The sequence below is a fragment of the Oncorhynchus nerka genome, linkage group LG8, assembly GCF_034236695.1.
Source record: "Oncorhynchus nerka isolate Pitt River linkage group LG8, Oner_Uvic_2.0, whole genome shotgun sequence".
NCBI classification, from domain to species: domain Eukaryota; kingdom Metazoa; phylum Chordata; class Actinopteri; order Salmoniformes; family Salmonidae; genus Oncorhynchus; species Oncorhynchus nerka.
The window spans coordinates 8,831,906-8,857,045 of record NC_088403.1 but is presented as its reverse complement, the minus strand read 5'-3'; the positions used below and the strand labels follow the sequence as shown (position 1 = coordinate 8,857,045).

Here is a 25,140-nt window from a genome sequence, read left to right as displayed (position 1 = left end):
TAGCTAATCTACTGTTAAACCAACTGTGGCCAACTTTCAAGAGTTCCTGTTGTAAACGCAATACCGTTACTAGTTTGATGTTTCTATAATTGTAATCTAAGCAATTATGGTTAGGCCAACTAGACCAAGTCAACTAACCAACGCATTCCGACTATGGCTGCTTCCAAATGCATCTTCACTCCACGAGTTTGGAAAACTCCACTTTCAATGTGTATTCACCGAGCCGCAAGTGTTCTGAACACAGCGAAGGGAACTTTGTCAAGGTGATTATTTGTCAGCGTACAAAACAACTTTTAAATAGGGTTTCAATGTGTATTCTTTTAAGTGCACAACTCATTCAACAGAAGACGAAGTACTCGGTACTTCTACTCGGGTGGCTTTACTTGCTACAATGTATCCACTTGTAGCTCATTACGTAAACACGCCCAATAGGCTAAACAGGGCCATGTTCGGTTGCCAAACGTTCTCGAACGTTGCAGATAGAAATGTCCGGAATAGAGCTGATGTGATTCCTTATTCTACATGTCAGGCGCATGTTTGTTTTTACATAGAAATAGGCTATCTGAACGTCCCAAAACGTTGCGTCATACTGAACGCGTCCCAGTGCACTGTTGTGCCGACGTGTTACATTCACTTTGTACTGTAACTTGGGCCTTGTCAATAAATATTTATGTTTGGAGCTTTCAGCTGCTAGTTTGTGTCTTCGCTCACTTGGGTAAAGATCTCCAGTCTGTAAGAGCATTATTATAGGATTAATACGTGCACTATTGACCAACGGTCTAGTTTAGATATTCCGAAAAATAATGTTTTAAGCTATTTTTTTAGACATTTCCAAAATCATATTTTCATTGCAATTGCAAATGAATGAGCAGTTTCGGCACGTAGTTTCTTGCATATCAGAAAGAGGAGGGTTTTAATAGGCTAGGCTGCTTTAATTTCGTCACATGGTAGGGTTTTTCACCGACGTCAGAAGCCTTGCCTGGTAGGCTGGTACCAGTGCGTTGTGGAACATTGGCGGTGCTTGCAGGGCACTTTTTCCCCACAGTTCTGCGGATATCTCGCCGTAACAATATCAGAAGAAATGTCGCGCCACTGACGGATTCGCCCTTGACTTATTCTATACGTTTTCAGGTAGTATTTTATTGGCTGCGTTGTTGTGACTGTGACGTAGGCTGACCGTTCAAACTGCGAATGATCGATTGTCTCCGTTGTTCTGCTTAGTTCACCACATTCCTCCTTCTCTCTTTTTAGTTAAGGTTCTTTCTATTGACTATCTGTTTTTATTATCGCGATAAATCTTCTCGATATAGCAGCAATTCTTTCTAGTGATCCGTTTGTTTTGTTCTTTGGTCGGATCAACAAAGAAACATTTGTTGTACTTCTCTGGTGGTTTATTATGGGTCCATTGAAGCTATTCAATAGGCCAATACGTGCAACAGAGCTCCACAGTAGGCAACGTGAAATGTATAGAGTACCTACGTTGTAAGGGGACTCTGTAAATAGGACTAGTGGACAACTACACAGCTCTACTCTACATGTGTCACTATAGGGCCTAAGTGACAGCTATACAGTAGCCTCTTCAGTCTGTACTTACACCTTGAAAACAGAAGCTACTGTGAACAGGGTTGACACAGGAATGGGGTTGGGGTTAATTTACCTTTTATTTAACCAGGTGGGCCAGTTGAGAACAAGTTCTCATTTACAACTGAGACCTGGCCAAGATAAAGCATTGCAGTGCGACAAAAACCAACAACACAGAGTTACACATTGGATTAACAAACGTACAGTCAAAACACAATAGAGAAATCTGTATACAGCTTGTGTATATGTAGTATGTTTAGGGAGGCAAGGCAATAAATAGACCATAGTGGTGAAATAATTACAATTTAGCATTAACACTGGAGTGACGGATGTGCAGATGATGATGTGCAAGAAGAGATACTGGGGTGGAAAAGAACAACAATATGAGGTAGTTGGGTGGCCTATTTACAGATGGGCTGTGTACAGATGGGCTGTGTACAGATGGCCTATTTACAGATGGGCTGTGTACAGATGGGCTGTGTACAGATGGCCTATTTACAGATGGGCTGTGTACAGATGGGCTGTGTACAGGTGGGCTGTGTACAGGTGGGCTGTGTACAGGTGGGCTGTGTACAGATGGGCTGTGTACAGATGGGCTGTGTACAGGTGGGCTGTGTACAGATGGGCTGTGTACAGGTGGGCTGTGTACAGATGGGCTGTGTACAGGTGGGCTGTGTACAGGTGGGCTGTGTACAGATGGGCTGTGTACAGGTGGGCTGTGTACAGGTGGGCTGTGTACAGTGGTCTGTGAGCTGCTCTGACAGCTGATGATTAAAGCTAGTGAGGGAGATCTAAGTCTCCAGCTTCAGTGATTTTTGAAAGTCGTTCCAGTCATTGGCAGCAGAGAACTGGAAGGGAAGGCGGCCAAAGGAGGTGTTTGCTTTGGGGATGACCCGTGAAATATACCTGCTGGAGCGCGTCCTACGGGTGGGTGTGGCTATGGAGACCAGTGAGCTGAGATAAGGCGGGGCTTTACCTAGCAAAGACTTTTATAGATGACCCGGAGCCAGTGGGTTTGGCGAAAATGTGGCGAGGGCCAGCCAACGAGGGCATACAGGTCACAGTGGTGGGTAGTATATTAGACCAGACATTAGGAACACCCCCCTCAACTGAAAATTGCCCTCAGAACAGCCTCAACTCGTCGGGTCATGGGCTCTACAAGGTGTCGAAAGCGTTCCACAGGGATGCTGGCCCACGTTGACTCCAGTGTTTCCTACAAACATGTTAAGTTGGCTGGATGTTCTTTGGGTGGTGGACCATTCTTCATACCCATGGCAAAACTGTTGAGTGTGAAAAACCCAGCAGCGTTGCAGTTCTTGACACAAACCGGTGCACCTACTACCATACCCCGTTCAAAATAACTTAAATATTTTGTCTTGCCCATTCACCCTCCCGAATGGCACACACACACAATCCATGTCTCAATTATCTCCTCCCCTTCATCTACACTGATTTGAAGTGGATTTAACAAGTGACATACAATAAGGGATCATAACTTTCACCTGGATTATCCAGACTTGTATGTGTCAGGTAGTGTTTGGCAGGCCAGTAACTTCCTCTTCATTTGACTGAGCTGGAGCCTTTCCACCTGTCCAGAGATAAGACACAGCTGAAACAATGGACTCAGGCAGTTGAATATTAAAGGTGCCGTCCACTGTGAGCTAGTCTTCACAGACACTGTGTCTTTTATTCAAAGTAGGAACCAGTAAAAAGTAATGTTGTTGACCACGTTATACTGTAGGTGACCGTGAAAGTCATGTTGTTAACCACGTTATACTGTAGGTGACCGTGAAAGTCATGTTGTTGACCAGGTTATACTGTAGGTGACTGTGAAAGTCATGTTGCTGACCACGTTATACTGTAGGTGACTGTGAAAGTCATGTTGTTGACCACGTTATACTCTAGGTGACTGTGAAAGTCATGTTGTTGACCACGTTATACTGTAGGTGACTGTGAAAGTCATGTTGTTGACCAGGTTATACTGTAGGTGACTGTGAAAGTCATGTTGTTGACCAGGTTATACTGTAGGTGAAAGTCATGTTGCTGACCAGGTTATACTGTAGGTGAAAGTCATGTTGTTGACCAGGTTATACTGTAGGTGAAAGTCATGTTGTTGACCAGGTTATACTGTAGGTGAAAGTCATGTTGTTGACCAGGTTATACTGTAGGTGACTGTGAAAGTCATGTTGTTGACCAGGTTATACTGTAGGTGACTGTGAAAGTCATGTTGTTGACCAGGTTATACTGTAGGTGACTGTGAAAGTCATGTTGCTGACCAGGTTATACTGTAGGTGACCGTGTTATGTTGCTGACCAGGTTATACTGTAGGTGACCGTGAAAGTCATGTTGTTGACCAGGTTATACTGTAGGTGAAAGTCATGTTGTTGACCAGGTTATACTGTAGGTGAAAGTCATGTTGTTGACCAGGTTATACTGTAGGTGAAAGTCATGTTGTTGACCAGGTTATACTGTAGGTGACCTCATGTTGTTGACCAGGTTATACTGTAGGTGAAAGTCATGTTGTTGACCAGGTTATACTGTAGGTGAAAGTCATGTTGTTGACCAGGTTATACTGTAGGTGAAAGTCATGTTGTTGACCAGGTTATACTGTAGGTGACCGTGAAAGTCATGTTGTTGACCAGGTTATACTGTAGGTGACTGTGAAAGTCATGTTATTGACCAGGTTATACTGTAGGTGACCTCATGTTGTTGACCAGGTTATACTGTAGGTGAAAGTCATGTTGTTGACCAGGTTATACTGTAGGTGACTGTGAAAGTCATGTTGTTGACCAGGTTATACTGTAGGTGACTGTGAAAGTCATGTTGCTGACCAGGTTATACTGTAGGTGACCGTGTTATGTTGCTGACCAGGTTATACTGTAGGTGACCGTGAAAGTCATGTTGTTGACCAGGTTATACTGTAGGTGAAAGTCATGTTGTTGACCAGGTTATACTGTAGGTGAAAGTCATGTTGTTGACCAGGTTATACTGTAGGTGACCGTGAAAGTCATGTTATTGACCAGGTTATACTGTAGGTGACCTCATGTTGTTGACCAGGTTATACTGTAGGTGACCTCATGTTGTTGACCAGGTTATACTGTAGGTGACCGTGAAAGTCATGTTGTTGACCAGGTTATACTGTAGGTGACTGTGAAAGTCATGTTGTTGACCAGGTTATACTGTAGGTGAAAGTCATGTTGTTGACCAGGTTATACTGTAGGTGACTGTGAAAGTCATGTTGTTGACCAGGTTATACTGTAGGTGACTGTGAAAGTCATGTTGTTGACCAGGTTATACTGTAGGTGACTGTGAAAGTCATGTTGCTGACCAGGTTATACTGTAGGTGACCGTGTTATGTTGCTGACCAGGTTATACTGTAGGTGACCGTGAAAGTCATGTTGTTGACCAGGTTATACTGTAGGTGAAAGTCATGTTGTTGACCAGGTTATACTGTAGGTGAAAGTCATGTTGTTGACCAGGTTATACTGTAGGTGACCGTGAAAGTCATGTTGTTGACCAGGTTATACTGTAGGTGACTGTGAAAGTCATGTTGTTGACCAGGTTATACTGTAGGTGACTGTGAAAGTCATGTTGCTGACCAGGTTATACTGTAGGTGACCGTGAAAGTCATGTTGTTGACCAGGTTATACTGTAGGTGACTGTGAAAGTCATGTTGTTGACCAGGTTATACTGTAGGTGAAAGTCATGTTGTTGACCAGGTTATACTGTAGGTGAAAGTCATGTTGTTGACCAGGTTATACTGTAGGTGACCGTGAAAGTCATGTTATTGACCAGGTTATACTGTAGGTGACCTCATGTTGTTGACCAGGTTATACTGTAGGTGAAAGTCATGTTGTTGACCAGGTTATACTGTAGGTGACTGTGAAAGTCATGTTGTTGACCAGGTTATACTGTAGGTGACTGTGAAAGTCATGTTGCTGACCAGGTTATACTGTAGGTGACCGTGTTATGTTGCTGACCAGGTTATACTGTAGGTGACCGTGAAAGTCATGTTGTTGACCAGGTTATACTGTAGGTGACCGTGAAAGTCATGTTATTGACCAGGTTATACTGTAAGTGACCTCATATTGTTGACCAGGTTATACTGTAGGTGAAAGTCATGTTGTTGACCAGGTTATACTGTAGGTGAAAGTCATGTTGTTGACCAGGTTATACTGTAGGTGACCTCATGTTGTTGACCAGGTTATACTGTAGGTGAAAGTCATGTTGTTGACCACGTTATACTGTAGGTGACTGTGAAAGTCATGTTGTTGACCAGGTTATACTGTAGGTGACTGTGAAAGTCATGTTGTTGACCAGGTTATACTGTAGGTGAAAGTCATGTTGCTGACCAGGTTATACTGTAGGTGAAAGTCATGTTGTTGACCAGGTTATACTGTAGGTGACTGTGAAAGTCATGTTGTTGACCAGGTTATACTGTAGGTGAAAGTCATGTTGTTGACCAGGTTATACTGTAGGTGACTGTGAAAGTCATGTTGTTGACCAGGTTATACTGTAGGTGACTGTGAAAGTCATGTTGTTGACCAGGTTATACTGTAGGTGACTGTGAAAGTCATGTTGTTGACCAGGTTATACTGTAGGTGACTGTGAAAGTCATGTTGCTGACCAGGTTATACTGTAGGTGACCATGTTGCTGACCAGGTTATACTGTAGGTGAAAGTCATGTTGTTGACCAGGTTATACTGTAGGTGAAAGTCATGTTGTTGACCAGGTTATACTGTAGGTCATGACCAGGTTATACTGTCATGAAAGTCATGTTGACCAGGTTATACTGTAGGTGACCGTGAAAGTCATGTTGTTGACCAGGTTATACTGTAGGTGACCTCATGTTGTTGACCAGGTTATACTGTAGGTGAAAGTCATGTTGTTGACCAGGTTATACTGTAGGTGACCTCATGTTGTTGACCAGGTTATACTGTACCAGGTTATACTGAGGTGAAGTCATGTTGTTGACCAGGTTATACTGTAGGTGAAAGTCATGTTGTTGACCAGGTTATACTGTAGGTGAAAGTCATGTTGTTGACCAGGTTATACTGTAGGTGAAAGTCATGTTGCTGACCAGGTTATACTGTAGGTGACTGTGAAAGTCATGTTGTTGACCAGGTTATACTGTAGGTGAAAGTCATGTTGTTGACCAGGTTATACTGTAGGTGACTGTGAAAGTCATGTTGTTGACCAGGTTATACTGTAGGTGACTGTGAAAGTCATGTTGCTGACCAGGTTATACTGTAGGTGACCGTGTTATGTTGCTGACCAGGTTATACTGTAGGTGACTGTGAAAGTCATGTTGTTGACCAGGTTATACTGTAGGTGAAAGTCATGTTGTTGACCAGGTTATACTGTAGGTGAAAGTCATGTTGTTGACCAGGTTATACTGTAGGTGACCGTGAAAGTCATGTTGTTGACCAGGTTATACTGTAGGTGACCGTGAAAGTCATGTTATTGACCAGGTTATACTGTAGGTGACTGTGAAAGTCATGTTGCTGACCAGGTTATACTGTAGGTGACCGTGTTATGTTGCTGACCAGGTTATACTGTAGGTGACTGTGAAAGTCATGTTGTTGACCAGGTTATACTGTAGGTGACCGTGAAAGTCATGTTGTTGACCAGGTTATACTGTAGGTGACCGTGAAAGTCATGTTATTGACCAGGTTATACTGTAGGTGACCTCATGTTGTTGACCAGGTTATACTGTAGGTGAAAGTCATGTTGTTGACCAGGTTATACTGTAGGTGAAAGTCATGTTGTTGACCAGGTTATACTGTAGGTGAAAGTCATGTTGTTGACCAGGTTATACTGTAGGTGACCGTGAAAGTCATGTTGTTGACCAGGTTATACTGTAGGTGACCGTGAAAGTCATGTTATTGACCAGGTTATACTGTAGGTGACCTCATGTTGTTGACCAGGTTATACTGTAGGTGAAAGTCATGTTGTTGACCAGGTTATACTGTAGGTGAAAGTCATGTTGTTGACCACGTTATACTGTAGGTGACTGTGAAAGTCATGTTGTTGACCACGTTATACTGTAGGTGACTGTGAAAGTCATGTTGTTGACCAGGTTATACTGTAGGTGACCGTGAAAGTCATGTTATTGACCAGGTTATACTGTAGGTGAAAGTCATGTTGCTGACCAGGTTATACTGTAGGTGACCGTGAAAGTCATGTTATTGACCAGGTTATACTGTAGGTGAAAGTCATGTTGCTGACCAGGTTATACTGTAGGTGAAAGTCATGTAGTTGACCAGGTTATACTGTAGGTGACCGTGAAAGTCATGTTGTTGACCACGTTATACTGTAGGTGACTGTGAAAGTCATGTTGCTGACCAGGTTATACTGTAGGTGACCGTGAAAGTCATGTTGCTGACATCTCGCAGACAGTCGGCATGGTGATGGCTGTTGAGGGATGTTCTTTTGGAACTGTTGAGGGTTAAACTGTGTCACAATAAGCATGTTTTCACATCTGTGATTTCACAAGACCCTGTCGGCCATCCAGGGACAAACCACAGAAACAGCCACTAACTGTACTGTGAGCAGGCTTTTCTTTCTGAATTAATATCTGTGTACCCCCCCCCCCCCAGCAGCATATTTGTAAGCTTTTATTTGTGTTTCTTGTTTATTACCCTCCCTATAGACCCGGAACCCAACACTGTCCCCCATGGAGGAGAGCGGAGGAGCAGGAGGAGAGGTGGATGAGAACCAGGTGTTGATGGAGGAGAGGGGAGTCTCTCCTGGAGATTCCCCAGGGACGGAGGAGGGTTCCCCAGCCGTGGTCCGGCCCCGTGACCCCTCCACCCTGCAGGACTCAGGGCCTCGGTAGGGGTAGACCATGAACGTCTTTGCGGTTTTCACGTGCACTTCATTGCCATCCAGCTCCTGAAGTTGCAGCATCATATTTTAGTGTTTTTTTTGTGTGTCTTTTATCTTTTATGATCATCTGTTTCTAACTGTATCGACTGTGTGTGTGTGTGTGTTTGTGTGTGTGTGTGTGTGTGTGCACACTAAATTTCCCGTCTGGACACAATAGTCAGTAAAACCGTTTGATTGATCAACTCCTCCAGGAAGAGCAGCTCCTCCCGGTCCTCCAGGAAGAGCTTCCGTCTGGACTACCGGTTGGAGGAGGAGGTGACTGGGTCGAGCCGTGACAAACATGGCCGCTTCACTAACCCCTGGTCCACGTGGAAGTTCCCGTCCTGGTCCACCCTGCTGCGCTTCTTCCTGCTGGAGAAGGATCACAGCAATGTACCCAGCTCTAAAGAGGTGAGACACATTCTGACGTTGGACGGATATAATAGGTCTCTCTGACGGATCTAATAGGTCTCTCTGACGGATCTAATAGGTCTCTCTGACGGATCTAATAGGTCTCTCTGACGGATCTAATAGGTCTCTCTGACGGATCTAATAGGTCTCTCTGACGGATCTAATAGGTCTCTCTGACGGATCTAATAGGTCTCTCTGACGGATCTAATAGGTCTCTCTGACGGATCTAATAGGTCTCTCTGACGGATCTAATAGGTCTCTCTGACGGATCTAATAGGTCTCTGACGGATCTAATAGGTCTCTCTGACGGATCTAATAGGTCTCTCTGACGGATCTAATGGGTCTCTCTGACGGATCTAATGGGTCTCTCTGACGGATCTAATGGGTCTCTCTGACGGATCTAATGGGTCTCTCTGACGGATCTAATGGGTCTCTCTGACGGATCTAATGGGTCTCTCTGATCGGATCTAATGGGTCTCTCTGAGGTATCTAATGGGTCTCTCTGAGGTATCTAATAGGTCTCTCTGAGGTATCTAATAGGTCTCTCTGAGGTATCTAATAGGTCTCTCTGAGGTATCTAATAGGTCTCTCTGAGGTATCTAATAGGTCTCTCTGAGATATCTAATAGGTATCTAATAGGTCTCTCTGACTCATTTGCGCTGCCATTTCTAGCTCCCACAGCCGTTGTCAAAACGCTTTGCAAAACAAACCCAGCTCTGATGGAGACGACCAAACCACACCTGATGGACCTCAATGCCAGTCTGTCCACTCTTTATTATAATGAACTTATTACACAAATACCTAAACCTGTACTCCAACTCCACAGGATAAATAATAATGTTTTACTGTACACAGTTCACACCCAACAATTACCTCCTGTCCTGACTGAACTTGTTCTGTCTGTCCTGACTCCTGAGGTCTGTCATTACAGATCTCTGACTGAACTTGTTCTGTCTGTCCTGACTCCTGAGGTCTGTCATTACAGATCTCTGACTGAGCACGTCACAGTTTGTCAACTGTGATTTGTAATGCTGCGCCTCATGTCCACAGTTAGGTTAGCTGTTTGTTCCAGAGGATGCCTCTCGCTCCATAAACACTGTCCTCTGGAAACAACCCGGGGTATTTTTAGACGGCTGTAAATCAATCTCCCCTCACGACTCAGACACGGGCTCTGTTTTCTAGACATGTAGTGGTCAGGAAGGAAAGGCCTGATTATTTAAGACTCAGACACGGGCTCTGTTTTCTAGACATGTAGTGGTCAGGAAGGAAAGGCCTGATTATTTAAGACTGTAGTGGTCACGGGCTCTGTTTTCTAGACATGTAGTGGTCAGGGCTCTGTTTTCTAGACATGTAGTGGTCAGGGCTCTGTTTTCTAGACATGTAGTGGTCAGGAAGGAAAGGCCTGATTATTTAAGACTCAGACACGGGCTCTGTTTCCTAGACATGTAGTGGTCAGGGCTCTGTTTTCTAGACATGTAGTGGTCAGGGCTCTGTTTTCTAGACCTGTAGAGGTCAGGGCTCTGTTTTCTAGACATGTAGTGGTCAGGAAGGAAAGGCCTGATTATTTAAGACTCAGACATGGGCTCTGTTTTCTAGACATGTAGTGGTCAGGAAGGAAAGGCCTGATTATTTAAGACTCAGACACGGGCTCTGTTTTCTAGACATGTAGTGGTCAGGGCTCTGTTTTCTAGACATGTAGTGGTCAGGGCTCTGTTTTCTAGACATGTAGTGGTCAGGGCTCTGTTTTCTAGACATGTAGTGGTCAGGAAGGAAAGGCCTGATTATTTAAGACTCAGACACGGGCTCTGTTTTCTAGACATGTAGTGGTCAGGAAGGAAAGGCCTGATTATTTAAGACTCAGACACGGGCTCTGTTTTCTAGACATGTAGTGGTCAGGGCTCTGTTTTCTAGACATGTAGTGGTCAGGAAGGAAAGGCCTGATTATTTAAGACTCAGACACGGGCTCTGTTTTCTAGACATGTAGTGGTCAGGAAGGAAAGGCCTGATTATTTAAGACTCAGACACGGGCTCTGTTTTCTAGACATGTAGTGGTCAGGAAGGAAAGGCCTGATTATTTAAGACTCAGACACGGGCTCTGTTTTCTAGACATGTAGTGGTCAGGAAGGAAAGGCCTGATTATTTAAGACTCAGACACGGGCTCTGTTTTCTAGACATGTAGTGGTCAGGGCTCTGTTTTCTAGACATGTAGTGGTCAGGAAGGAAAGGCCTGATTATTTAAGACTCAGACACGGGCTCTGTTTTCTAGACATGTAGTGGTCAGGGCTCTGTTTTCTAGACATGTAGTGGTCAGGGCTCTGTTTTCTAGACATGTAGTGGTCAGGAAGGAAAGGCCTGATTATTTAAGACTCAGACACGGGCTCTGTTTTCTAGACATGTAGTGGTCAGGGCTCTGTTTTCTAGACATGTAGTGGTCAGGGCTCTGTTTTCTAGACATGTAGTGGTCAGGAAGGAAAGGCCTGATTATTTAAGACTCAGACACGGGCTCTGTTTTCTAGACATGTAGTGGTCAGGAAGGAAAGGCCTGATTATTTAAGACTCAGACACTGGCTCTGTTTTCATGTAGTGGTCAGGAAGGAAAGGCCTGATTATTTAAGACTCAGACACGGGCTCTGTTTTCTAGACATGTAGTGGTCAGGAAGGAAAGGCCTGATTATTTAAGACTCAGACACGGGCTCTGTTTTCTAGACATGTAGTGGTCAGGGCTCTGTTTTCTAGACATGTAGTGGTCAGGGCTCTGTTTTCTAGACATGTAGTGGTCAGGAAGGAAAGGCCTGATTATTTAAGACTCAGACACGGGCTCTGTTTTCTAGACATGTAGTGGTCAGGGCTCTGTTTTCTAGACATGTAGTGGTCAGGGCTCTGTTTTCTAGACATGTAGTGGTCAGGAAGGAAAGGCCTGATTATTTAAGACTCAGACACTGGCTCTGTTTTCTAGACATGTAGAGGTCAGGGCTCTGTTTTCTAGACATGTAGTGGTCAGGAAGGAAAGGCCTGATTATTTAAGACTCAGACACGGGCTCTGTTTTCTAGACATGTAGTGGTCAGGAAGGAAAGGCCTGATTATTTAAGACTCAGACACGGGCTCTGTTTTCTAGACATGTAGTGGTCAGGGCTCTGTTTTCTAGACATGTAGTGGTCAGGAAGGAAAGGCCTGATTATTTAAGACTCAGACACGGGCTCTGGGCTCTGTTTTCTAGACATGTAGTGGTCAGGGGAAAGGCTGTTTTCTAGACATGTAGTGGTCAGGGCTCTGTTTTCTAGACATGTAGTGGTCAGGAAGGAAAGGCCTGATTATTTAAGACTCAGACACGGGCTCTGTTTTCTAGACATGTAGTGGTCAGGAAGGAAAGGCCTGATTATTTAAGACTCAGACACGGGCTCTGTTTTCTAGACATGTAGTGGTCAGGAAGGAAAGGCCTGATTATTTAAGACTCAGACACGGGCTCTGTTTTCTAGACATGTAGTGGTCAGGAAGGAAAGGCCTGATTATTTAAGACTCAGACACGGGCTCTGTTTTCTAGACATGTAGTGGTCAGGGCTCTGTTTTCTAGACATGTAGTGGTCAGGGCTCTGTTTTCTAGACATGTAGTGGTCAGGGCTCTGTTTTCTAGACATGTAGTGGTCAGGAAGGAAAGGCCTGATTATTTAAGACTCAGACACGGGCTCTGTTTTCTAGACATGTAGTGGTCAGGAAGGAAAGGCCTGATTATTTAAGACTCAGACACGGGCTCTGTTTTCTAGACATGTAGTGGTCAGGGCTCTGTTTTCTAGACATGTAGTGGTCAGAAGGAAAGGCCTGATTATTTAAGACTCAGACACGGGCTCTGTTTTCTAGACATGTAGTGGTCAGGAAGGAAAGGCCTGATTATTTAAGACTCAGACACGGGCTCTGTTTTCTAGACATGTAGTGGTCAGGGCTCTGTTTTCTAGACATGTAGTGGTCAGGAAGGAAAGGCCTGATTATTTAAAAGACTCAGACACGGGCTCTGTTTTCTAGACATGTAGTGGTCAGGGCTCTGTTTTCTAGACATGTAGTGGTCAGGGCTCTGTTTTCTAGACATGTAGTGGTCAGGAAGGAAAGGCCTGATTATTTAAGACTCAGACACGGGCTCTGTTTCCTAGACATGTAGTGGTCAGGGCTCTGTTTTCTAGACATGTAGTGGTCAGGGCTCTGTTTTCTAGACATGTAGTGAAGGAAAGGCCTCAGGGCTCTGTTTTCTAGACATGTAGTGGTCAGGAAGGAAAGGCCTGATTATTTAAGACTCAGACACGGGCTCTGTTTTCTAGACATGTAGTGGTCAGGGCTCTGGACATGTAGGGGCTCTGTTTTCTAGACATGTAGTGGTCAGGAAGGAAAGGCCTGATTATTTAAGACTGACACGGGCTCTGTTTTCTAGACATGACAGGAAGGAAAGGCCTGATTAGACTGGACAGGGCTCTGTTTTCTAGACATGTATGTAGCCTGATTATTTAAGACTCAGACACGGCTCTGTTTTCTAGACATGTAGTGGTCAGGGCTCTGTTTTCTAGACATGTAGTGGTCAGGGCTCTGTTTTCTAGACATGTAGTGGTCAGGAAGGAAAGGCTCTGTTTTTTCTAGACATGTAGTGGTCAGGGCTCTGTTTTCTAGACATGTAGTGGTCAGGAAGGAAAGGCCTGATTATTTAAGACTCAGACACGGGCTCTGTTTTCTAGACATGTAGTGGTCAGGGCTCTGTTTTCTAGACATGTAGTGGTCAGGGCTCTGTTTTCTAGACATGTATGTAGTCTGTTTTCTAGACATGTAGTGGTCAGAAGGAAAGGCCTGATTATTTAAGACTCAGACACGGGCTCTGTTTTCTAGACATGTAGTGGTCAGTGGTCTGTTTTCTAGGAAGGAAAGGCCTGATTATTTAAGACTCAGACACGGGCTCTGTTTTCTAGACATGTAGTGGTCAGGAAGGAAAGGCTCTGATTTTTAAGACATGTAGTGGTCACGGGCTCTGTTTTCTAGACATGTAGTGGTCAGGAAGGAAAGGCCTGATTATTTAAGACTCAGACACGGGCTCTGTTTTCTAGACATGTAGTGGTCAGGAAGGAAAGGCTCTGATTTTCTAGACATGTAGTGGTCAGGGCTCTGTTTTCTAGACATGTAGTGGTCAGGAAGGAAAGGCCTGATTATTTAAGACTCAGACATGGGCTCTGTTTTCTAGACATGTAGTGGTCAGGGCTCTGTTTTCTAGACATGTAGTGGTCAGGGCTCTGTTTTCTAGACATGTAGTGGTCAGGAAGGAAAGGCCTGATTATTTAAGACTCGTTTTCTAGACACTGGCTCTGTTTTCTAGACATGTAGTGGTCAGGAAGGAAAGGCCTGATTATTTAAGACTCAGACACGGGCTCTGTTTTCTAGACATGTAGTGGTCAGGAAGGAAAGGCCTGATTATTTAAGACTCAGACACGGGCTCTGTTTTCTAGACATGTAGTGGTCAGGGCTCTGTTTTCTAGACATGTAGTGGTCAGGGCTCTGTTTTCTAGACATGTAGTGGTCAGGAAGGAAAGGCCTGATTATTTAAGACTCAGACACGGGCTCTGTTTTCTAGACATGTAGTGGTCAGGGCTCTGTTTTCTAGACATGTAGTGGTCAGGAAGGAAAGGCCTGATTATTTAAGACTCAGACACGGGCTCTGTTTTCTAGACATGTAGTGGTCAGGGCTCTGTTTTCTAGACATGTAGTGGTCAGGGCTCTGTTTTCTAGACATGTAGTGGTCAGGAAGGAAAGGCCTGATTATTTAAGACTCAGACACGGGCTCTGTTTTCTAGACATGTAGTGGTCAGGGCTCTGTTTTCTAGACATGTAGTGGTCAGGGCTCTGTTTTCTAGACATGTAGTGGTGTAGTCAGGAAGGAAAGGCCTGATTATTTAAGACTCAGACACGGGCTCTGTTTTCTAGACATGTAGTGGTCAGGGGAAAGGCCTCTGATTATTTAAGACTCAGACACGGGCTCTGTTTTCTGTAGTGGTCAGGAAGGAAAGGCCTGATTATTTAAGACTCATGGTGCTCTGTTTTCAGGAAGGAAATGGCCTGATTATTTAAGACTCAGACACGGGCTCTGTTTTCTAGACATGTAGTGGTCAGGAAGGAAAGTGGTCAGGAAGGAAAGGCCTGATTATTTAAGACTCAGACACGGGCTCTGTTTTCTAGACATGTAGTGGTCAGGAAGGAAAGGCTCTATTTAAGACTTCTGTTTTCTAGACATGTAGTGGTCAGGGCTCTGTTTTCTAGACATGTAGTGGTCAGGAAGGAAAGGCCTGATTATTTAAGACTCAGACACGGGCTCTGTTTTCTAGACATGTAGTGGTCAGGAAGGAAAGGCCTGATTATTTAAGACTCAGACACGGGCTCTGTTTTCTAGACATGTAGTGGTCAGGAAGGAAAGGCCTGATTATTTAAGACTCAGACACGGGCTCTGTTTTCTAGACATGTAGTGGTCAGGGCTCTGTTTTCTAGACATGTAGTGGTCAGGAAAAAGGCCTGATTATTTAAGACTCAGACACGGGCTCTGTTTTCTAGACATGTAGTGGTCAGGAAGGAAAGGCCTGATTATTTAAGACTCAGACACGGCTCTGTTTTCTGTAGACAGGGCTCTGTTTTCTAGACATGTAGTGGTCAGGAAGGAAAGGCCTGATTATTTAAGACTCAGACACGGGCTCTGTTTTCTAGACATGTAGTGGTCAGGGCTCTGTTTTCTAGACATGTAGTGGTCAGGGCTCTGTTTTCTAGACATGTAGTGGTCAGGAAGGAAAGGCCTGATTATTTAAGACTCAGACACGGGCTCTGTTTTCTAGACATGTAGTGGTCAGGGCTCTGTTTTCTAAGGAAAGGGCTCTGTTTTCTATTAGTTCAGGAAGGAAAGGCCTGATTATTGAAGACTCAGACACGGGCTCTGTTTTCTAGACATGTAGTGGTCAGGAAGGAAAGGCCTGATTATTTAAGACTCAGACACGGGCTCTGTTTTCTAGACATGTAGTGGTCAGGAAGGAAAGGCCTGATTATTTAAGACTCAGACACGGGCTCTGCTCTGTTTTCTAGACATGTAGTGGTCAGGAAGGAAAGGCCTGATTATTTAAGACTCAGACACGGGCTCTGTTTTCTAGACATGTAGTGGTCAGGGCTCTGTTTTCTAGACATGTAGTGGTCAGGAAGGAAAGGCCTGATTATTTAAGACTCAGACACGGGCTCTGTTTTCTAGACATGTAGTGGTCAGGAAGGAAAGGCCTGATTATTTAAGACTCAGACACGGGCTCTGTTTTCTAGACATGTAGTGGTCAGGAAGGAAAGGCCTGATTATTTAAGACTCAGACACGGGCTCTGTTTTCTAGACATGTAGTGGTCAGGAAGGAAAGGCCTGATTATTTAAGACTCAGACACGGGCTCTGTTTTCTAGACATGTAGTGGTCAGGAAGGAAAGGCCTGATTATTTAAGACTCAGACACGGGCTCTGTTTTCAGGGCTAGACATGTAGTGGTCAGGGCTCTGTTTTCTAGACATGTAGTGGTCAGGAAGGAAAGGCCTGATTATTTAAGACTCAGACACGGGCTCTGTTTTCTAGACATGTAGTGGTCAGGGCTCTGTTTTCTAGACATGTAGTGGTCAGGGCTCTGTTTTCTAGACATGTAGTGGTCAGGAAGGAAAGGCCTAGACATGTAGTGGTCAGGAAGGAAAGGCCTGATTATTTAAGACTCAGACACGGGCTCTGTTTTCTAGACATGTAGTGGTCAGGGCTCTGTTTTCTAGACATGTAGTGGTCAGGGCTCTGTTTTCTAGACATGTAGTGGTCAGGAAGGAAAGGCCTGATTATTTAAGACTCAGACACGGGCTCTGTTTTCTAGACATGTAGTGGTCAGGAAGGAAAGGCCTGATTATTTAAGACTCAGACACGGGCTCTGTTTTCTAGACATGTAGTGGTCAGGAAGGAAAGGCCTGATTATTTAAGACTCTAGACATGTAGTGGTCGGGCTCTGTTTTCTAGACATGTAGTGGTCAGGAAGGAAAGGCCTGATTATTTAAGACTCAGACTCTGTTTTCTAGACACGGGCTCTGTTTTCTGACATGTTCAGGGCTCTGTTTTCTAGACATGTAGTGGTCAGGAAGGAAAGGCCTGATTATTTAAACTCAGACTCAGACATGGGCTCTGTTTTCTAGACATGTAGTGGTCAGGAAGGAAAGGCCTGATTATTTAAGACTCAGACACGGGCTCTGTTTTCTAGACATGTAGTGGTCAGGGCTCTGTTTTCTAGACATGTAGTGGTCAGGAAGGAAAGGCCTGATTATTTAAGACTCAGACACGGGCTCTGTTTTCTAGACATGTAGTGGTCAGGAAGGAAAGGCCTGATTATTTAAGACTCAGACACGGGCTCTGTTTTCTAGACATGTAGTGGTCAGGGCTCTGTTTTCTAGACATGTAGTGGTCAGGAAGGAAAGGCCTGATTATTGAAGACTCAGACACGGGCTCTGTTTTCTAGACATGTAGTGGTCAGGGCTCTGTTTTCTAGACATGTAGTGGTCAGGGCTCTGTTTTCTAGACATGTAGTGGTCAGGAAGGAAAGGCCTGATTATTTAAGACTGTTCTGTTTTCTAGACATGTAGTGGTCAGGAAGGAAAGGCCTGATTATTGGACTCAGACACGGGCTCTGTTTTCTAGACATGTAGTGGTCAGGAAGGAAAGGCCTGATTATTTAAGACTCAGACACGGGCTCTGTTTTCTAGACATGTAGTGGTCAGGGCTCTGTTTTCTAGACATGTAGTGGTCAAAGGAAAGGCCTGATTATTTAAGACTCAGACACGGGCTCTGTTTTCCTAGACATGTAGTGGTCAGGGCTCTGTTTTCTAGACATGTAGTGGTCAGGGCTCTGTTTTCTAGACCTGTAGAGGCTCTGTTTTCTAGACATGTAGTGGTCAGGAAGGAAAGGCCTGATTATTTAAGACACGGGCTCTGTTTTCTAGACATGGGCTCTGTTTTCTAGACATGTAGTGGTCAGGGCTCTGTTTTCTAGACATGTAGTGGTCAGGAAGGAAAGGCCTGATTATTGAAGACTCAGACACGGGCTCTGTTTTCTAGACATGTAGTGGTCAGGGCTCTGTTTTCTAGACATGTAGTGGTCAGGGCTCTGTTTTCTAGACATGTAGTGGTCAGGGCTCTGTTTTCTAGACATGTAGTGGTCAGGAAGGAAAGGCCTGATTATTTAAGACTCAGACATGGGCTCTGTTTTCTAGACATGTAGTGGTCAGGGCTCTGTTTTCTAGACATGTAGTGGTCAGGGCTCTGTTTTCTAGACATGTAGTGGTCAGGAAGGAAAGGCCTGATTATTTAAGACTCAGACACGGGCTCTGTTTTCTAGACATGTAGTGGTCAGGAAGGAAAGGCCTGATTATTTAAGACTCAGACATGTAGGCTCTGTTTTCTAGACATGTAGTGGTCAGGGCTCTGTTTTCTAGACATGTAGTGGTCAGGAAGGAAAGGCCTGATTATTTAAGACTCAGACACGGGCTTGTTTTCTAGACATGTAGTGGTCAGGGCTGATTTTCTAGACTGTCTTTTTCTAGACATGTAGTGGTCAGGAAGGAAAGGCCTGATTATTTAAGACTCAGACACGGGCTCTGTTTTCTAGACATGTAGTGGTCAGGGCTCTGTTTTCTAGACATGTAGTGGTCAGGAAGGAAAGGCCTGATTATTTAAAAACATGACTGTAGACAGGGCTCTGTTTTCTAGACATGTAGTGGTCAGGAAGGAAAGGCCTGATTATTTAAGACTCAGACACGGGCTCTGTTTTCTAGACATGTAGTGGTCAGGGCTCTGTTTTCTAGACATCTGTTTTCTAGTGGTCAGGAAGGAAAGGCCTGATTATTTAAGACTCAGACACGGGCTCTGTTTTCTAGACATGTAGTGGTCATGTATGTAGTGGTCAGGGCTCTGTTTTCTAGACATGTAGTGGTCAGGGCTCTGTTTTCTAGACATGTAGTGGTCAGGAAGGAAAGGCCTGATTATTTAAGACTCAGACACGGGCTCTGTTTTCATGTAGTGGTCAGGGCTCTGTTTTCTAGACATGTAGTGGTCAGGGCTCTGTTTTCTAGACCTGTAGAGGTCAGGGCTCTGTTTTCTAGACATGTAGTGGTCAGGAAGGAAAGGCCTGATTATTTAAGACATGTAGACACGGGCTCTGTTTTCTAGACATGTAGTGGTCAGGAAGGAAAGGCCTGATTATTTAAGACTCAGACACGGGCTCTGTTTTCTAGACATGTAGTGGTCAGGATTAAAGGCCTGATTATTTAAGACTCAGACACGGGCTCTGTTTTCTAGACATGTAGTGGTCAGGAAGGAAAGGCCTGATTATTTAAGACTCAGACACGGGCTCTGTTTTCTAGACATGTAGTGGTCAGGAAGGAAAGGCCTGATTTTTAAGACTGTAGTGGTCAGGGCTCTGTTTTCTAGACATGTAGTGGTCAGGGCTCTGTTTTCTAGACATGTAGTGGGTCAGGGCTCTGTTTTCTAGACATGTAGTGGTCAGGAAGGAAAGGCCTGATTATTTAAGACTCAGACACGGGCTCTGTTTTCTAGACATGTAGTGGTCAGGAAGGAAAGGCCTGATTATTTTTAGACTCAGACACGGGCTCTGTTTTCTAGACATGTAGTGGTCAGGAAGGAAAGGCCTGATTATTTAAGACTCAGACACGGGCTCTGTTTTCTAGACATGTAGTGGTCAGGGCCTGATTATTTAAGACTCAGACACTGGCTCTGTTTTCTAGACATGTAGTGGTCAGGGCTCTGTTTTCTAGACATGTAGTGGTCAGGAAGGAAAGGCCTGATTATTTAAAAACTCAGACATGTAGTGGTCAGGGCTCTGTTTTCTAGACATGTAGTGGTCAGGAAGGAAAGGCCTGATTATTTAAGACTCAGACACGGGCTCTGTTTTCTAGACATGTAGTGGTCAGGAAGGAAAGGCCTGATTATTTAAGACTCAGACACATGGTGGTCTCTGTTTTCTAGACATGTAGTGGTCAGGAAGGAAAGGCCTGATTATTTAAGACTCAGACACGGGCTCTGTTTTCTAGACATGTAGTGGTCAGGGCTCTGTTTTCTAGACATGTAGTGGTCAGGGCTCTGTTTTCTAGACATGTAGTGGTCAGGAAGGAAAGGCCTGATTATTTAAGACTCAGACACGGGCTCTGTTTTCTAGACATGTAGTGGTCAGGGCTCTGTTTTCTAGACATGTAGTGGTCAGGGCTCTGTTTTCTAGACATGTAGTGGTCAGGAAGGAAAGGCCTGATTATTTAAGACTCAGACATGGGCTCTGTTTTCTAGACATGTAGTGGTCAGGGCTCTGTTTTCTAGACATGTAGTGGTCAGGAAGGAAAGGCCTGATTATTTAAGACTCAGACACGGGCTCTGTTTTCTAGACATGTAGTGGTCAGGAAGGAAAGGCCTGATTATTTAAGACTCAGACACGGGCTCTGTTTTCTAGACATGTAGTGGTCAGGGCTCTGTTTTCTAGACATGTAGTGGTCAGGAAGGAAAGGCCTGATTATTTAAGACTCAGACACGGGCTCTGTTTTCTAGACATGTAGTGGTCAGGGCTCTGTTTTCTAGACATGTAGTGGTCAGGGCTCTGTTTTCTAGACATGTAGTGGTCAGGAAGGAAAGGCCTGATTATTTAAGACTCAGACACGGGCTCTGTTTTCTAGACATGTAGTGGTCAGGAAGGAAAGGCCTGATTATTTAAGACTCAGACACGGGCTCTGTTTTCTAGACATGTAGTGGAGGAAGGAAAGGCCTGATTATTTAAGACTCAGACACTGGCTCTTTTTCTAGACATGTATGTACAGGGCTCTGTTTTCTAGTGGTCAGGAAGGAAAGGCCTGATTATTTAAGACACGGGCTCTGTTTTCTAGATGTAGTGGTCAGGGCTCTGTTTTCTAGACATGTAGTGGTCAGGGCTCTGTTTTCTAGACATGTAGTGGTCAGGAAGGAAAGGCCTGATTATTTAAGACTCAGACACGGGCTCTGTTTTCTAGACATGTAGTGGTCAGGGCTCTGTTTTCTAGACATGTAGTGGTCAGGGCTCTGTTTTCTAGACATGTAGTGGTCAGGAAGGAAAGGCCTGATTATTTAAGACTCAGACACGGGCTCTGTTTTCTAGACATGTAGTGGTCAGGGCTCTGTTTTCTAGACATGTAGTGGTCAGGGCTCTGTTTTCTAGACATGTAGTGGTCAGGGCTCTGTTTTCTAGACATGTAGTGGTCAGGAAGGAAAGGCCTGATTATTTAAGACTCAGACACGGGCTCTGTTTTCTAGACATGTAGTGGTCAGGGCTCTGTTTTCTAGACATGTAGTGGTCAGGGCTCTGTTTTCTAGACATGTAGTGGTCAGGAAGGAAAGGCCTGATTATTTAAGACTCTGTTTTCTAGACACGGGCTCTGTTTTCTAGACATGTAGTGGTCAGGAAGGAAAGGCCTGATTATTTAAGACTCAGACACGGGCTCTGTTTTCTAGACATGTAGTGGTCAGGAAGGAAACATGGCCTGATTATTTAAGACTCAGTGGTCAGGGCTCTGTTTTCTAGACATGTAGTGGTCAGGGCTCTGTTTTCTAGACATGTAGTGGTCAGGAAGGAAAGGCCTGATTATTTAAGACTCAGACACGGGCTCTGTTTTCTAGACATGTAGTGGTCAGGGCTCTGTTTTCTAGACATGTAGTGGTCAGGGCTCTGTTTTCTAGACATGTAGTGGTCAGGAAGGAAAGGCCTGATTATTTAAGACTCAGACACGGGCTCTGTTTTCTAGACATGTAGTGGTCAGGGCTCTGTTTTTTTCTAGACATGTAGTGGTCAGGGCTCAGACATGGCTCTGTTTTCTAGACATGTAGTGGTCAGGAAGGAAAGGCCTGATTATTTAAGACTCAGACACGGGCTCTGTTTTCTAGACATGTAGTGGTCAGGGCTCTGTTTTCTAGACATGTAGTGGTCAGGGGAAAGGCTCTGTTTTCTAGACATGTAGTGGTCAGGGCTCTGTTTTCTAGACATGTAGTGGTCTCTGTTTTCTAGACATGTAGTGGTCAGGAAGGAAAGGCCTGGACTCTCTGTTTTCTAGACATGTAGTGGTCAGGGCTCTGTTTTCTAGACATGTAGTGGTCAGGGCCTGATTATTTAAGACTCAGACACGGGCTCTGTTTTCTAGACATGATTATTTAAGACTCAGACACGGGCTCTGTTTTCTAGACATGTAGTGGTCAGGGCTCTGTTTTCTAGACTCTGTTTTCTATGTAGTGGTCAGGAAGGAAAGGCCTGATTATTTAAGACTCAGACACGGGCTCTGTTTTCTAGACATGTAGTGGTCAGGAAGGAAAGGCCTGATTATTTAAGACTCAGACACGGGCTCTGTTTTCTAGACATGTAGTGGTCAGGGCTCTGTTTTCTAGACATGTAGTGGTCAGGAAGGAAAGGCCTGATTATTTAAGACTCAGACACGGGCTCTGTTTTCTAGACATGTAGTGGTCAGGGCTCTGTTTTCTAGACATGTAGTGGTCAGGGCTCTGTTTTCTAGACATGTAGTGGTCAGGAAGGAAAGGCCTGATTATTTAAGACTCAGACACGGGCTCTGTTTTCTAGACATGTAGTGGTCAGGAAGGAAAGGCCTGATTATTTAAGACTCAGACACGGGCTCTGTTTTCTAGACATGTAGTGGTCAGGAAGGAAAGGCCTGATTATTTAAGACTCAGACACGGGCTCTGTTTTCTAGACATGTAGTGGTCAGGAAGGAAAGGCCTGATTATTTAAGACTCAGACACTGGCTCTGTTTTCTAGACATGTAGTGGTCAGGAAGGAAAGGCCTCTTATTTAAGACTCAGACACGGCTCTGTTTTCTAGACATGTAGTGGTCAGGAAGGAAAGGCCTGATTATTTAAGACTCAGACACGGGCTCTGTTTTAGACATGTAGACATGTAGTGGTCAGGGCTCTGTTTTCTAGACATGTAGTGGTCAGGGCTCTGTTTTCTAGACATGTAGTGGTCAGGAAGGAAAGGCCTGATTATTTAAGACTCAGACACGGGCTCTGTTTTCTAGACATGTAGTGGTCAGGAAGGAAAGGCCTGATTATTTAAGACTGACACGGGCTCTGTTTTCTAGACATGTAGTGGTCAGGGCTCTGTTTTCTAGACATGTAGTGGTCAGGAAGGAAAGGCTCTGTTTTTAAGACATGTAGTGGTCTGATTTTTAAGACTAGACATGTAGTGTTTTCTAGACATGTAGTGGTCAAGGGCTCTGTTTTCTAGACATGTAGTGGTCAGGGCTCTGTTTTCTAGACATGTAGTGGTCAGGAAGGAAAGGCCTGATTATTTAGACATGACTCAGACACGGGCTCTGTTTTCTAGACATGTAGTGGTCAGGAAGGAAAGGCCTGATTATTTAAGACTCAGACACGGGTTTTCTCTGTTTCAGGGCTCTAGACATGTAGTGGTCAGGAAGGAAAGGCCTGATTATTTAAGACTCAGACACGGGCTCTGTTTTCTAGACATGTAGTGGTCAGGGCTCTGTTTTCTAGACATGTAGTGGTCAGGGCTCTGGAAAGGCCTGATTATTTAAGACTCAGACACGGGCTCTGTTTTCTAGACATGTAGTGGTCAGGGCTCTGTTTTCTAGACATGTAGTGGTCAGGGCTCTGTTTTCTAGACATGTAGTGGTCAGGAAGGAAAGGCCTGATTATTTAAGACTCAGACACGGGCTCTGTTTTCTAGACATGTAGTGGTCAGGAAGGAAAGGCCTGATTATTTAAGACTCAGACACGGGCTCTGTTTTCTAGACATGTAGTGGTCAGGGCTCTGTTTTCTAGACATGTAGTGGTCAGGAAGGAAAGGCCTGATTATTTAAGACTCAGACACGGGCTCTGTTTTCTAGACATGTAGTGGTCAGGGCTCTGTTTTCTAGACATGTAGTGGTCAGGGCTCTGTTTTCTAGACATGTAGTGGTCAGGAAGGAAAGGCCTGATTATTTAAGACTCAGACACGGGCTCTGTTTTCTAGACATGTAGTGGTCAGGGCTCTGTTTTCTAGACATGTAGTGGTCAGGGCTCTGTTTTCTAGACATGTAGTGGTCAGGAAGGAAAGGCCTGATTATTTAAGACTCAGACACGGGCTCTGTTTTCTAGACATGTAGTGGTCAGGGCTCTGTTTTCTAGACATGTAGTGGTCAGGGCTCTGTTTTCTAGACATGTAGTGGTCAGGGCTCTGTTTTCTAGACATGTAGTGGTCAGGAAGGAAAGGCCTGATTATTTAAGACTCAGACATGGGCTCTGTTTTCTAGACAGGGCTCTGTTTTCTAGACATGTAGTGGTCAGGGCTCTGTTTTCTAGACATGTAGTGGTCAGGGCTCTGTTTTCTAGACATGTAGTGGTCAGGAAGGAAAGGCCTGATTATTTAAGACTCAGACACGGGCTCTGTTTTCTAGACATGTAGTGGTCAGGAAGGAAAGGCCTGATTATTTAAGACTCAGACACGGGCTCTGTTTTCTAGACATGTAGTGGTCAGGGCTCTGTTTTCTAGACATGTAGTGGTCAGGAAGGAAAGGCTCTGTTTTTAGACATGTAGTGGTCAGGGCTCTGTTTTCTAGACATGTAGTGGTCAGGAAGGAAAGGCCTGATTATTTAAGACTCAGACACGGGCTCTGTTTTCTAGACATGTAGTGGTCAGGAAGGAAAGGCCTGATTATTTAAGACTCAGACACGGGCTCTGTTTTCTAGACATGTAGTGGTCAGGGCTCTGTTTTTTCTAGACATGTAGTGGTCAGGAAGGAAAGGCCTGATTATTTAAAAGACTCAGACATGTAGTGGTCGGGCTCTGTTTTCTAGACATGTAGTGGTCAGGAAGGAAAGGCCTGATTATTTAAGACTCAGACACGGGCTCTGTTTTCTAGACATGTAGTGGTCAGGGCTCTGTTTTCTAGACATGTAGTGGTCAGGGCTCTGTTTTCTAGACATGTAGTGGTCAGGAAGGAAAGGCCTGATTATTTAAGACTCAGACACGGGCTCTGTTTTCTAGACATGTAGTGGTCAGGGCTCTGTTTTCTAGACATGTAGTGGTCAGGAAGGAAAGGCCTGATTATTTAAGACTCAGACACGGGCTCTGTTTTCTAGACATGTAGTGGTCAAGGGCTCTGTTTTCTAGACATGTAGTGGTCAGGGCTCTGTTTTCTAGACATGTAGTGGTCAGGAAGGAAAGGCCTGATTATTTAAG

At 44.6% G+C, this 25,140-nt stretch overlaps 1 protein-coding gene across 2 annotated transcripts in view; it reads left to right on the top strand.

The window, feature by feature from the left end:
* Positions 1-41: 41 nt before the first annotated feature.
* Positions 42-25,140, top strand: part of LOC135572837 (N-acyl-phosphatidylethanolamine-hydrolyzing phospholipase D-like) — a 40,902-nt gene continuing 15,803 nt past the window's right edge. The window contains exons 1-3 of one of the 2 annotated variants that reach the window (XM_065021295.1): positions 42-263; positions 8,234-8,415; positions 8,661-8,859. In XM_065021295.1, coding sequence (XP_064877367.1) covers positions 168-263; positions 8,234-8,415; positions 8,661-8,859 — 477 coding nt within the window. In that variant the 5' untranslated portion in view covers positions 42-167. Of the gene's footprint in view, positions 264-953; positions 1,132-8,233; positions 8,416-8,660; positions 8,860-25,140 lie in introns of those variants that run through there. The other variant, XM_065021296.1, reaches the window with a different exon arrangement.